This window comes from Asparagus officinalis, chromosome 9 (assembly GCF_001876935.1).
Source record: "Asparagus officinalis chromosome 9, Aspof.V1, whole genome shotgun sequence".
Classification (NCBI taxonomy): Eukaryota; Viridiplantae; Streptophyta; class Magnoliopsida; order Asparagales; family Asparagaceae; genus Asparagus; species Asparagus officinalis.
Window position 1 is genome coordinate 22,342,633 of NC_033802.1, and position 15,525 is coordinate 22,358,157.

At 35.6% G+C, this 15,525-nt stretch overlaps 1 protein-coding gene across 1 annotated transcript in view; it reads right to left on the minus strand.

Moving 5' to 3' along the window:
- The window catches only part of LOC109823291, a gene marked incomplete at its 3' end in the record, with an annotated part of 17,030 nt that continues 1,510 nt past the window's right edge, over positions 6–15,525 (minus strand). The window contains exons 2-15 of the mRNA XM_020389576.1: positions 15,425–15,452; positions 15,159–15,270; positions 14,915–15,061; positions 13,707–13,811; positions 13,264–13,347; positions 13,066–13,181; positions 12,784–12,885; positions 12,570–12,683; positions 12,393–12,449; positions 12,184–12,250; positions 12,054–12,107; positions 11,886–11,960; positions 10,662–10,697; positions 6–74 (exon numbers count right to left, since the gene is read on the minus strand). Of these exons, the coding sequence (XP_020245165.1) occupies positions 6–74; positions 10,662–10,697; positions 11,886–11,960; positions 12,054–12,107; positions 12,184–12,250; positions 12,393–12,449; positions 12,570–12,683; positions 12,784–12,885; positions 13,066–13,181; positions 13,264–13,347; positions 13,707–13,811; positions 14,915–15,061; positions 15,159–15,270; positions 15,425–15,444 (1,158 nt within the window). The remainder of the gene's footprint in view (positions 75–10,661; positions 10,698–11,885; positions 11,961–12,053; positions 12,108–12,183; positions 12,251–12,392; positions 12,450–12,569; positions 12,684–12,783; positions 12,886–13,065; positions 13,182–13,263; positions 13,348–13,706; positions 13,812–14,914; positions 15,062–15,158; positions 15,271–15,424; positions 15,453–15,525) is intronic.

The following is a 15,525-nucleotide window of genomic DNA, read 5'->3' on the forward strand; positions in this document are numbered from 1 at the left end:
TTAAAGTAATCTTGCTCAGCATTTGTAAGGCGAGCTTGGAACTGTGACCATTCAAATTTGCACCTCTCCCTCACCTGCTCGTATAAAGAAGAGTAGGATGAAGATTAGCATTTTTATTTAGAGAGAACAAAAACATGCATTAAGCAATTGTGATCCACAATCGGGTTTAACCCATTTAATCCGATTAATAAATGTGTAAGAGACTCGAGACAACTAATTCATATAGCTAGGTAACAAATAAATAGAATAACGACTATCACTAGAACGCAAAATAGGACTGTGTTCGGTGGTTTGAGTATAAAACGCACATACTCAACCTTAAAAGTGGCCATGAGTTCTATTTGCCCCACTAATGCAAGAAACCACTTATCTCAATACTCAACGTGCAAGTAATCATGTTTGGGCCGAACAGATGTTCCCTGAATCGATAAATCCGCCAAATATAGATGCTCGTTGAATCGGTAAATAGGCGTATTGGGTATGTATCTGACATATACTGGCCAGTTCAAATCTGATTGATACAGTGCGGAGCCTTGACGGGAAGTAAGGATGTTTGGAATTAATCAAGATCTCACAAGGGCAATGTTTGCAGTGCACAGCTGCGGTAACGTCTTTTAGCCCCCTAATAATCCATCATATACCATTGGAAGTGGCTCCGGGTAAGGGAGATTGAAACTAATAATCTTCCAGATCACATTAAAACGAGGGAGTATTATTAAGTTTGTAAGGCGATGCACCAAGTATGACGAGGCAAATCAGGGTTCCGTTCTAGGGAAAACTACCTCCATCCCGCTAATAAAAATATATATTAAACCCCCAAACTTTTGTTTCCTTTGTCTGGGCCCCCTTGTCCCACTACTTATTTTCAAGTACCCCTGGAATGCAATTTGCCACTTGTCATCCCCAATCTCTCAACAACCTCCTTCATTCCTCCTTCCCCTCTGTTGTTGCCACCCTCAAAATTAACAGTTCACCAAACTCGACCTCTACAACAAACAATCTTAATGGAGCTTCGCCGCTGAAGGTCTCCAACCCTCACTGCCTCCCTCACTTGCATCTTGGCAGAAACTTCTTCATCCACACAGCTCCCTGCTCGCCGATGATTGCTGCATCTACATCGACGACGTCGCCATCAGCCTGCATCTGGACCCTCGGTGGAAATTTCCTCTTGACGACATCGCCATCGGCCTCTAAATCAACGTTCGTTCGCCGATCACAGAAAGCACTGCATCAATCATCGTCGACAACGATCTCGCCACCAATTCCACCGCATTTATCGCCCGTGCTCGTAACCAGACAGGCCTTCTTCAGATCGTCACCAATGTCATCAATCTCCTCGGCCTCCGCAAAGATCGCGCCACCGTAGAACTCGACGACGATTTCTTCATCAAGAAGTTCTTCGTTGTTGAACCGAGTGGGAGAAAGATCGAGAAAATCTTTGGGGGATTTTGCCCAAAGGCTCGGGTGATATCTTTCCCGAGTTTGGGGATCTGCTTGCTGAAGTAAAAGCTTTGTTTACTTATTGTTTGACCTGACACGTGTGAAGAGCTTCCCTACATTGAGAACTTGCTCTCAGACCCAACATTCACTTCAAAGTTTGAGGGCTCCACCTAGTTCATCATGGATAAGAAGGGGCTGTATAATTTTCCACAAACTTGATTGCAACTCACTAGTGCCGACAACTATACCGCGTAGGCTCTTACTATTCACTATAATATTCGGGCTTTTGCGCTACGGGTTACATTGATGAATCACTCTACTGTCGCCTACGAGCACTATTATTACACTCACTCCCTCTTCTGCACGTACTTACCAGATGCTACTTCTAGTGACTCCTCCACCGATTCTTCTCGTGTCACTTATGATCAGTGCATTTGTACTAATCAGCAGATTATAGCCTATATTATGCGATTAGTAGCTATTCCTATTCGACTTTCTCTCGGATGGACATCTTCATCCCTGTGTCACATGTTTGTTTAGATAGGTGTTGCTCGTGAGTATCAACTTTATAATGCACTTTAGGATGCTTGTCACGATCTCTTCAAAACTTCTATTCTTTACTATCAAGATAGCGGGAGAAACCGCAAACAATGGAAGAACCTGATCCTAAAACGGTTTCCGACTCGCAGTGCAATTCAACAACAACATGATCATCAGTAGTTTTATCATTTTTTTCACGCACCTTCATTCAGAGTTTGAATGCCTATGACAACATATCCTTCACCACAGTCCTCTCCTTAGTCTTCATGAGGCAATTGTTGAGTTCATCTAGAGACTTGTCTTAAGATGCTTTCCTCTCCAGTGGTTCACTCAGCTCTCACTACCATCTCATATTGTTCTTGCTACTCCTTACACTTCTTATTCTTCTCATCGAAATCCTAGCAGCACTTTTAATTCTCCACAACAACTTTATCGTCGTTATTGTAGAAACCTAGGTCACGCTATTGATAAATGTAGGAAGAGACCACCTCGTCTGATATTCGAGAAGACTCTACCTCTATTTGTTGCATCAACAAGTGTTAATACTGTTATTCAAGGGTCGCATACTTCTTGCCCTCTATCTTTTAATCAACTCTTAGAGATTACTGCATTCATAGCCAAGAACCATGGGCTTAGTGGTGCTTCAATTCTAACTTCTCTGCATTGTCTACACATGCTGGTACTTCTACTCCCTAGATATTTAACTCATGTACATCTCATCATATGACCTTAGATAACATTGTTCTTACAAATTATTCACCAACTCACACTTTATTATGAATTTACACTACTAATGATACTCTCCTAGTAGTTACTCACTTGGGTAGCATTACGTCAAGTTCTGATACTTCTGGTTGTCTAACATGATCATTTGTTCTTCATATTCTAGTTGCACTATCTTATTTGATTCTAAATCTTGTGTTGTCCAATATCACATCGGTCAAAAGATTAGGACATGTCATAGAGTCAATAGATTTTATCAATTAGAATCTCTACATTTTTTCTTCTCTTTTGACAATGGTCATGGACTCTCTGCTTTCAATCTGTGTCATTATCGCTTAGGTCATATCTCTAGTTCTCGCTTAAAGATTTTATCTGAATTTGGTGTACTAGGAAGCTAAAAATTCTCTACTTTATCGTATTGTGCTACATGTCAATTAGCAAACAAATTGCCCTACCAATCTCGTCCAGTAATAATATTATTTTAGGCCCATTTGATTTAATTCACTTAGATATCTAGGCACCTCCACCATTGTCATCATTGTCCATTTATTGTTATTATGTTAGTTTTATTGATGACTATTCTTGGAACACCTGGGTAGATCTCATGCATGCTCATTTTGGTATTTTAAATATTTACAAGGACTTTATAAACTTGATTCATACTCAGTTCTATAGATGTAAAAAAAGTACGCAACCTAATGGTGCTTATGAATATATCTCTTTAGCAATACAATCTATTTTAAAATCACATAGCACTCTCTCTCAACAATCTTGTCCCCACACTCACGAAAAAATGGTGTCACTGAGAGAAAACAATGTCAAATCCTTCACACTACTGGAGCTCTTCTAATATTAGCATCAGTACCTTGATTTCAATTCATCTTCTATAATACGTGACACCTTTCCACACTTCTGACTTTTTAAGTCTTACTTTCAATATTCTATTCTTTGTGCTTTTGGATGTGTATGTTTTGTGCTACTTCCAACTAACGAACGAGATAAACTATCTCCAACACTACATGATGTATCTTTCTTAGCTATAGTATAGTTCATAGAGGGAATCAATATTATGAACTACCACACAAAGGCTTCATATTATTCGACATGTCATTTTCTTTAAGAATGTTCCCTACTATGTTACTTCAAACTTACTCTCCTTTCTTTAACCTCCTTCACCTACCACAGCTATACATGTACTCTTAGCACTTGTGCATCCTTCTGCTCAGCCTACCCCCTTCTTTTCTTCACTGGCATCTAGAAATGATCCTTTTGAACCATCCACACGTTCTTGACTTCCACATCCTACCTCACTTCTGCTGCAAGACACTCCTTTTATAGATGTCCCCTCTACACCTGTATCAGCTTCTCTAGATGTGACTCCTCATCGAAATCCCTCGTGAGACTACCATCCCTCTGCTTGATATGCTTAGTGTGTCACAAGCACATATTCTTCAGAGTTTGTCTTTTTTCTTAACTTGTATTGTGAGTCTGTTAAGTATCCAGAATGGTAGCAGATATTGAATGAAGATTTGGAGGCATTCCACAAGACTCATACTTGGGATTTTGTTCCATTGCCCTCCGGTGTTAAACTAGTAAGTTGCAAATGGATTTATACAGTCAAGACTCAATCAGATGGTTCTATTGACCGATACAAAGCTCGTCTTCTTGCTCGGGAATTTTCTCCGGACTATGGTATTGACCACGAAGAGACTTTTGCTCTTGTTATAATGGTAACATCAATCTGCACTCTCATTGTTGTTACTGCTACCAAACACTGACCTCTATATGAAATGAATATTAAAAATGTTTTTCTTAATGGTGACCTCTCTAAAACGGTTTACATACAGTCACCTCCTGGCTTTTTTGCTCCTCCAAGACATGTTTGTCACCTTCATCGTGCTATATATGGTCTCAAATAGGCTCCTCGCACTTGGTTTGAGCGCTTTTGACAATCTCTTCTCTCCATTGACTTTATTGAGAGTCAAATTGACTACGCTCTATTTTATTAGCCATCAGCCTTTAGCATGGTTATTCTCTTTCTTTATATTAATGATATGATTCTTGCTAGGAGAGATTCTTCTGTTATTGTTTCATTGAAGCAATACATATAAAGTCAGTTTGAGATGAAGGATCTTATATATCTTCTTCTTGAGTACTGAGGTTGCCTCCTCCTCTTGTGGCTATCTCCTCTCTCAGCAGAAGTATATAGCTAACATTCTAACTGTGCTACACTCATTGATCCTTCTATTGCTACTACTCTTCTTTTCACATCAATGGAGATGAACTTGAAGCTTTGACCTGATGATAGTGTTTAAGTATAAAGCTTTCGTAGATTTTTATAAGAGCGCACTCTATTCTTAAGGGTCACGATCCTACACTTGGTATACATAAGTAAAAACCGGACCCTACATTTGGTATCAGATCAAGGTGAAAGATGGCATTAACAAATACATCACAATTCAAAAAAGGTCATTCTACAAATCGTCCACCAATGTTCGATGGATTGAACTACAACTATTGAAAGTGCCGAATGAAGATTTACCTTCAATCAATTGGCTACGAACTTTGGAGCATTGTGGAAACAAAATATGAGAAGCCAACCATTCCTTTCATGGAATGGACTACATCTCAAAGGAACAATGCAAACTTGGATTCTAAAGCAATGAATGTCTTATTTTGTGCTCTTGACAAGAATGAGTTCAATAGGGTGTCAACGGCCACATCCGCATATGATATTTGGCACACACTCGTGGTAACTTATGAAGGTACAAGTAATGTTAAAGATACTAATACTTATTTCATTTGTTATGGTTGCAATAAGCCATGACATATGAAGAATGATTGTCACCTTCTAAATTCAATGTCAAAGTCTACAAAATTCAACAAGAAAAGGAAGGCTTTGGCGGCTACATGGGATGATAGTGATGATTCGTCTTCGGATGAAGAAATCGAAGAAAATGAAAGCGCTCATATGTGTTTTATGGCACAAGATGAAGTAAGTGACAATGAAAAGCTTTTAGATACTTTCAATGAATTATATGAACCATTTTTGAGATTAAAGGCTTCACATAATTTTCTTAAAGGTGAAAATAAAAGATTACTTGAAGAAATTTCTAATTTTAATTCTTCTACTATTTCTAATTCTCAAGTAATTGAATTGAAAGAGGAAAATAAATCATTGCTTAAAGAAAATCATATTTTGACTAATGAGAATGTCTATCTAAAATTAGAATGCAATGATTTAAAAATTCGTATTTATGTTTTAGATAAAGATATTTCTTCTATTAAATTAAAATATGATGATATATGTTTGAATGTTAGTAAATTCAATAAAAGTAAAAAGAATTGAATAATTTGCTCTCATTTTAAAAATCTTCAAACAATCATTTTGGCATTGGATTTGTTCTTAAGTATTTTACAAAGAATGATTATGTTTTGAAGAATAATAATAAGAATATTCATGCTAAACAAAATAAGTATATATGAAAACCTAAGAATTTGAATATTCATGATAGGAATTATTATATTTCATCTTATATGTATGAAGTTTACAATTCAAAGAATTACACTTATGTTAATAAATGGAAACCAAATTCTAAGTGGATTTGGATTTCTAAGGGCTAATCCTAATGATATAATATAAAAGGGTACCAAAGTGCTTAATATTTTTATTAAGGTACCCGGAAAAATAAAAATTTAACTAGAATTATGTTTATTTCTTTTTGTTAATGACAAATGAGGAGTTATATAGAAAATTTTAAATTTTTTACTAATGCTTTGATGCAGGGGGAGTAAAAGATTTTATTTAATGATTTTATGCAGGGGGATTAAAATTTTTATATCTTAATAACATATATTTGTCATCATCAAAAAGAGGAGAATGTTAGGAATCTTGACCCCAAGATTAGTTTATTTTGATGATAACAAATATTATATGTTATGTGTATTATGTGCTAACATTTGTTTTGCAGTATCAGAGCTATATCAACAATTATATTCAAATAGATACTCAAGACATAGATGAGTTCAAGGCAAAATGAAGCAAAGAAGAAGATATACTTTATTATCAAAATGTAATTTTATATTTTCTCTGCTTAGAAATTTATACAAGCCTTGATCACTCACACACATGCACACACATAGTGTTAGAACATACTAACACATGTTTAGTATGTTGGTTAACAATAAAAATCCTCTATGCTAGCCATTAGAGTTTATAGATATTGAGTGAGTCTTAAAACATTTTATTTATACCCCTTAACAATTAGAATCTGGAAAAACTCAAAAAATTAAAGTTGTAGGTCTCTTCAAGAGCTTTCCAACAAATCTTAAATCAACTCATTCCGATATCGGATGAGAAAGTTACAGTCAAAATATTAAAAAGAAAATTCCAGAATCTGAGTTTACAGTGTAGTCGACTACTATGCCTTGTAGTCGACTACTAAGCAATTTTCTGACTTCACAGAGTCTGTTTAGACTCAGTGTAGTCGACTACTATGACTTGTAGTCGACTACAGATGTAATTTTTCCAGATTTCAGGTTTTGAATAAGTGATTGTTTATAGCCGTTTTGTGTACGTTTTTAGGGGTTAAAAACTTACCTTTTTAAGGACTATAAATAGGTTATAAGTTCAAAAATTTGCACAACTAATTCATACACATAAGATCAAACATTTGTGCATATTCACTCTCTAGTTTTCCAGATTTTCAGGCTAAGTATTTAGAAAAAGAGAGTTTCTGATATTGCCTTGGTTTCAATCATTCTTAAAGATAGTAATGACAATATTCAGAGAGTTAAAAGAATCCTAAGCCACTGCTGCATTTCACTACACATTCAAGGCTTATAGGATCAATTGTGTTCTTGCTTCAAAAAGGTTTTCTCTCGGGTTTGAGAGGGTTGATCTCTTGGTTTAGAGATTGGGTGGCAATTGGCATGGTCTTATCAATTGGGTTTGCAATTTACATGGTCTTACAAATTGGTCAGGTTTGCTTTTGATTTTGTAAGGTTTCAAAATCATAGTGAAAACTCTCAAGCGGAATTTGCTTGGGGACTGGATGTACACCAGGGAGGTGGAACCAGTATACATGCTTGTGTTTGTGATGTTCATTTTCTGAGATTGTTATTCTTTCTTTGTAATTTATAATCTACTTTGCAAACTCACCCTCTAGTGTTTAAGTGTAAAGCTTCCGCAGATTTTTATAAGAGCGCACTCTATTCTTAAGAGTCACAATCCTACACTTAGTATACATAAGCAAAAAGCGGACCCTACAATAAATACATATATTCGTATTCATGTACATATGTTTCATATTTATCGCATTATACGTCGTTTTGAGAAATAACGTGTTTATTGTTTTAAGAAAATAACGTGTTTGTGGATTATTGACTTAGTGATACTATATTACTTCTTTTCATAAGTCTATAAATCCATTCAAAAGAATTTTCAAGCTTGTTTGAAATCGTTTCATCAAAATCAAGTTTTGACGATTTCGTATTATTGAACACTTCACGAAATAAATGAATTTTTCACAAATAGGAAATGTAATTTGAGAAATTCTTTTTGTAACATGTTCTATTTCATGTTTATAAATATTTTCCAAAGTTTTATCATTTTTGGAATTGATTTACTATGTTAAATTGATTTTACAAATTAAGTGTTTTCAGCAGTTTTCAGAATCTAGAATATCTGTGTTAAAACAGTAATTTCTCACAAATAGGAAGTGATATTTAAGAAATTATTTCTCTAACATGTTTATCATCATGTTTAAAAATATTCTACAAAATGTTATGATTTTTGGAGTTGATTTGCTATTTTTAATTGATTTTAGAAAGCCAGCTACGTAAAATTTAAGAAACTGCCAAATCTGTCAACGATCACCTTATCCGTCGACCGATGACGCCATCAGTCGACTGACAGGCATTTTTCAGCCAACGGCTAGTTTTTGGAAGGTGTGATTTTTGGGGCTATATATACCCCTTTTGCCTTGGCCTTTTTTAAGGTTTTTCACACAAGTTTTAGGTTATTTTCTCTGAGTTTTTAAGAGTTTGAGAGTGTTTTATGTGAAGAAAGTTTCACAAGAGAAGGATCGAAATTTTATTTTGAGGAATTCAACCTCAAGCTCTACATCTCTTGTTCATCATTGGAGAAATTTTTCTAAACTCCTTTCTTCTAGCTTATCTTATCATTTTGATTCTCATTTATTTATGCTAGATTGAATTGAGTTTAATTATTCTTATTACTCATTATTTACACACACACCCTTTGAGCTTTAATATTTCACATATTGTATTTTTTGGGTTGTGAGTGATTTATTGAGTGTGAGCTTCAATTCGTTCTCATTTATTGTAGAGAACAAAATCTTTACTTGAGCTTATCATTGTGAGAACACGTTGTTATACACAAGGACACTTCGAGAAGTAGTTGGTGAGAGACGGGGTCAATTCCAAGAGGAGTGGCGTCGGTAGTAAATCCTTGGGAGAGGTTGTAATTTCGAGCACTTGAGGAAGGTAACACGGACTAGGCCAACACTTAGAGAAGTGTATTATGTATTGACAATTGTGTGAGTTGTAAAAATTTTTGGTGAACTTGGAAAACCGATTGTGTAGTTGATTTATTTGAGATAGTGGAGATTCTCCTCGAGGGTGAGGAGAGGAGATGTAGATCGTGGGTTGACCGAACTCCGTGAACATATTCTTGTGTTTAAGTTTGGCATTGGCGTATTTTTATTATCTCATTGTTTATATCGCCTATCGCTTCATATTTGCTTATCCTTGCTTATATTATTGTGCATATCATATTGTTAAGGATAATTTCATTAATAAGTTTTAATTTGACATTAATATCGGATTAGACTAGCAAATACCGTATTCACCCCCTCCCCCTCTAGGGTACTTTCAACTCCTTTCGATAAATAAGTGACAAATTAGTTTACCAAGGCAAAATCAATTTGTCAGTTCCGGTTTTTCATATCCAAAGTCTTGGCATTTGATCCAACATGAGTATGAGGGAAGGGAATGTTAGATATCATCATACGGTCACCCTATGATTAGATATAATATCCATCCTATGTTATATCATCATTTAGAAGCACGTACAAGGGCCTACAACTTGTGAGCCGTCAGGGGGTCATCAAGTGTGTGTGTGTGCGTGTGTGTATATATATATGTGTGTGTATAAGAAGCTCTATGCCTCTATCATATATCAAACATAAGAACCATCATCTCCTCTCCCCAAACCCACCAAATTCTCAGCCTCTCATTCACATCCTCCTCCTCAACCGTTGCTTCTATCTTCTCCGTTATTTATCCTATATGATTGATGTATATTATGATGGCTGCATTTCGGCGTCCTAGGAAAAGGCTATTGGTGAGGAGAGGTGCAAGGAGGTGGAGAGATGTACATCCCTTTAAGCGTTCAGGTTTAGTTGGAGGGGAGGAGAGAGGGCGAACATTCTTTTGTAGTTCTCTACACTAGTGTCCTCACCTCCTTTCCCCTACTCTAGCTTAACTCCCCTCCAAAAACTCCCTACCAAATGCAAATTCGTTTATTGTCCCTTACCTCATCCCACCTTCCCTCCTACCAAACCATGGCTAAATTGGACAACTATTTCCATCAATTAAATAGATGATAATTACAAATTAGACTAATGGAAGTTAACTCGTAAAAGACACAGAAGTTTTGGTGATTACTTTCGTAGAGCTAAGAAGATTTGAAAATTGACATAAAGTAGAAAGAGGATCAAGGCAATTAGCCATTTATAATTTTATTGGGTGAAAAGAAATCGACAAGAGAAGTTCAGTTGCCAAAACTGCACCATAGATGTTATTATTGATATTTGATATTAAGCAATTAACATATCAGTCAGAGCTGTGGAGTTTATTTTTCTTTAAAGAAACGTAACTCATACTGTATTAGGAAAACTCTAATAAAAGGTGTATAGTGAAAGTTGGATGAATACCATTTGCCATGGTGCTTTACCATCCTCAGATATTCCCTGCAAAAGAATGAACGAAACGTTAAAATGTATTACAATAAAATCTAAGGAAGATTTTACACTCAAATAACTAGTTGCCAAATAAAGCAGTATCTAAGAACATTACAGTCCGTTCAGTACATTATTCTTAGCTGAAAGAAAGTACTGAAGAGATATTAATCATGAACACAGGAACCAATTTCTATATTATGTGTTTGTATGCGCATGCGCGTGTGTGATATAGTATAATTTGCAAAGATATCATGGAATGAAAAAAAAGGAAACTGTCAGCCAAACATATGATTGAAACTTTTGAGACATAAATCTCCTATAATCATAACTGAAGAGAACCTAATTTGCCATATGAAAAAATTTACTAGAGGTAAAAGGAGGACCAGGTACTCCTAGTTGTATTTTAGTTCATTAAGAGCAAGGTAACTTTAGTAGGCTAGCGATCATGCAAGAATTAAATTTTTGATACAAAATCATCTGGAGTTTCTTTTCCAATTTAACTTGCATGTCAAACCCAAGGATGTATGGACATATCTCATGTGTTATCATTGACAAGAGCTAACCTCAATACTATAAAGACCGTACATTTCGCTAGCCACTATAACTGCAATTTCTTCTATATTGACTGAACGTTTTGCAATCAGGTTTGCTAAGTGGACACTCTCCATTAAAAATCTACCAGAGGACATAAAAAATATATAATATCATCGTTATGTAAGCAGAAAGAATCAGAAGAAACAAATTTTTCCTCTTACTTACATGCCTCATGCATGCTTATTATTGCATTTTTCATCTGTGTCCTAATTTTCCCAAGTGCATAAGCTAGAGCTCACACACTAACATTTTATGGGTAAAAAGATGCTGTCTAGCAATATAATATAACCTTCCATTCTTGTCCAAGAGAGCACATTAATTTAAATCATGATGCAAGTTTCTTGTATGAAGATCTGGCTTATCTCCTTCTCTAGATGGCGTTTCATTAGAAGGCTTTAGCCCTCGTGCTTCTCTTCTTAAACCCATTTGGTTTTGATTAAAGAAAACTTTAAAGCCAAAAATGAGAACAGAATCAACAGATGTTAGTGCAACACATATTTGGTGTACAGGGGGGCTGTGCGAAGTCTCCTAGAAACCAAGTCACTTGCTTTGTAAATTAAAAGAAAACCTAAACTACAAAAGAAATGATAACACAGCACATACTTGGTTCCCAAGAGAAGGCACAGCTTGATGAACAATCCATTGTGAGTCAACGACACCAATTTTCTCATGAGCGGGCTGCACAAGTGAACATGCAGTCAAAAGATTGATAAAAACAATCTCAAATAAATAGTATCGACCCTTATTAAGAAGGGAATGAATATGAATTACCATCACACATCTTCGCAATGCAAAGTCCAGTCCCCATCCATGAACCAAATCATTCTGCAAGAGCAAAGCAAACATACATCTGTCAATGCACGCAGAAAACAAACAAATGAAGCTGTGAAACATCAAATACCTGTATCATATGCCAAGCACAACGCCAAGCACTCTTTGAAAATACTGGAGCCATAATCTCCACAAAACTGAAAAAACAAAAAAATTGTTATTTCATTATGAAGGAGTATGAATGGATATTAACCAAATAAACTTTAGATATGATAAAGTGAACTAAGATTCTAAAAAAGTGCAACTATTTGATGAAAGGATGAAGGATAGAAAACTTACGCTGCACACGGAGGCAAATGTGGGTCAGTACACCAGCCTGGTTTTTCTAATGTCACCCTGAAATTTATAAACACAAGCATTCCTCAGGTCTTAAAGCCAGTATTTCAACAGAAACTTACATATTTTACAGAAAAACAAAACAAACAGTAAAATACTAGAATCATATAGTAATCCTACTTGTGAACTTCACTGTTGCCTCTCCTTTGGGTCATCTCCCATGTTAACTCTTTGTCTGGCTCTAGACCAGGTTGTGATATCTCTAGACCATGTTTCTTTACTAATTTAAGGTACCTGATATTAATTTTTTTCGTGAGAGCAAGACAAAGTTATCCAAATAAAAGAAAGAATTGTCTGAAAGACATTGCTCGCAAAAAGTAGTATAATACAGTACTTTGCTGCATTGAAGTGTTCTAATCCAAGATCTTCATCCCATATAAATATGTAATCATAAGCTGCTACAACATCCGGATGTAAAAACCGCTTTGCGTACCACCTATGGAAGTTTAAAAGTGACAAAAAATTACAAGAATGGGAAATAGTGCAAAACACAAACTTCTGCATGAAATATGAAAGGGTGCTCATAAAATGTCTGACTGAATAAAAAAAAGTAAAATACAGAATCAAGAAATAAAAGAAAATGAAAGGACAGATGGAAAACCCTATGATGATTTACCATTTTGTTTGCTTCCTCACACTGACATGAATTGCATGCTTGGACCACTCAAACTGATCCCATTCACTAGTCCGGCCATCATAGTGGAAGAGCACAATGGTGAAATCCTTCGAAAACTACAAGAAGGTGCAGGTCATCAATAATTTATGCAAAGAAAACTCAAAAAGATGTTCGAAATTCATAATCCAGTCCAGTTGCCTTTTTAATTGCAGCTTCAATATTTTTCCATTGATCAAATCCAACAGTGAATGTAACCAGGTACTTTGGCTTCGCTTTCAGGTCCTGCAGTAATATAAAAAGAAAGCATTACCATTAATATTGTTTGCAAATTGAAGAACTATAAGTATATTGTGCATCCAGTGGCATGAGATAAAGAAGTCTGTAAAAGGAGGGGGAAGAACAATTTGAACATATTGTGGCTTGAAAAGAAAAACAGCTACCCACCTAAGCTGCTCAGAGGCAATTTCATCCCTAAGAGCTTAAACTTTCTGAATAAGTAGTCTAGATTCCTAGGGTTTTATGGCATATGTTCAGCCTTCTCAATAGCAGCTATATCAAAGTTGCAACTTATCAACAAGCAGTCTTCTTATACTCGCTAAGCTACAAGTTATAGCTAATATTTAAGCCACTAAAGGAAATACCTGTTCAGGGTCACCCCACAATCTACGCAGATAGAAATCAGATTCAGAAACGATAATCCCTGGAGGTAACAGCTCTGCACCACGAGGATTTGTTTCTACATAAATCTGTACAAGCAGGAAAAAGAAATGCATGATTAAGACTAACTGGGAAAGTTACATACATCTGATAAATGAAACTATGCAACTCTATTATCCAAAAGGGGAAAATTTATATGGGATTCTTGCATGCATGTGCATCCAAACGCATCTGTTCTCATATCTAGCCCTCTATATTTGCAATTTCTATGAATATATGTGTGTCATAATCATAAATATTCCGTTGGAGAAGTATTATGAGTTGGTATCACGTTTCAAACCAACTTAACTTGTGATAGATTGATGAAGTGTCAATTTTTGTTACTTCAGTTTCATTGATATTAATGACACTAGTGAAAAAATGGCGCAAGTTCTTTTTTTAAGAGGAGAAATAAGAGGCAAAGGGTGAGATAGTTTATCTGGAAGGTGCAAAGCTATTTCACATACACATAAATTAAAATTTACAATATCGAGGTAAGAGGAAGCAGCAAATAAACAAGCACCTTCACAAGAAGAGATGCACCTTGGTGAGATTTTATAATTGGATTACTCATGAACATATGTAGAAAGCAATATAATAAATCCTTTAGTACCCAACAAAATTCAGTCCACTGTAGATAAATATCAACTAAGCTGCACTCAAAACCTTAGCGTACCATGTTACTTAAGCAGGAAGTTCTGTATACCCATTTACCATTTAGGAGGCAGAAAACAAACATGTGAGTAATTCACCAAAGAAAACAAGGAAAATTCACCAAAGAAAGCAATGCATCAGTTCACGGAAAATGTTTAGTGTTATCCATTTCAACTGAAAATAGATAAGACTCAAACATAATATAATACTGAAGACTTGGGTGAATATTTCATAAACAGAAAAAGCCAAGGGATAGATGGAATACAATGATCACATGTTATAAAGCTCGGAAAAAAACAGTAAGGCCTTGACAATGAGGGCAGAGATATCTTGTCAGTTTTTTAAGATTTTTAAAGGAAACATCTGAATTCAATTAAACCTTTATCGTTAGCCTTGAAAATATAATTCTCATATATATATGTACTCATTCATGGAGTCTTACTATCAACTGGAACGATAAAAAGAAAAGAACAGAAAAGAAAAGAAGAGAAACAAGTACCTTCAAGGGATCACTTGACCGGTGACTCTTGGAAGGTCTAGATCTGTTCAAACCATGTTTCGATGCTAAAGAAAGGCTATTCCCAAGAGATCTACTGTTTTCAATGAATGAGGTCTCAAAGGTAGAAAGTCTGGGAAGTACAGTAAGCTGCAAAATTTCAACAGTTTTACTTCAGATTAGCTGAAAATTTTTGGTTGCCTGACCTACAAAAGCTAAAGAATGAAGGGAATTTAGTCAGACATACCTGGGAGCTGGTTAATGCTGGAAGGAAATTTCCAAGAAAGTATCCAAGGACAACTCCTAACACCGTAGTAGTAATAAGTCTGCAACTTTCATTTGACTTTTTCAAAAATCCACTGAAGAACATAAGCAGAGTGAGTTAGGCACTTAAAACAAATCAAACCATAGTGAGAAGCTTATAGCTTATGCTCAGATATTTCTGGAATTTAAAGTAGGCTAACAAACATCTTTAATCATTAATAGAGAACCATGGAGATGGAAGTTCCAAACCTGCGGAAGTTGCTTCCCATCTTGCTTCCTTCAATAGAAGCAAACAGCCAGTAGGCAATTAAAGGATGTTTAGTATGAGGTAGGTGAGATAACTGTTATCA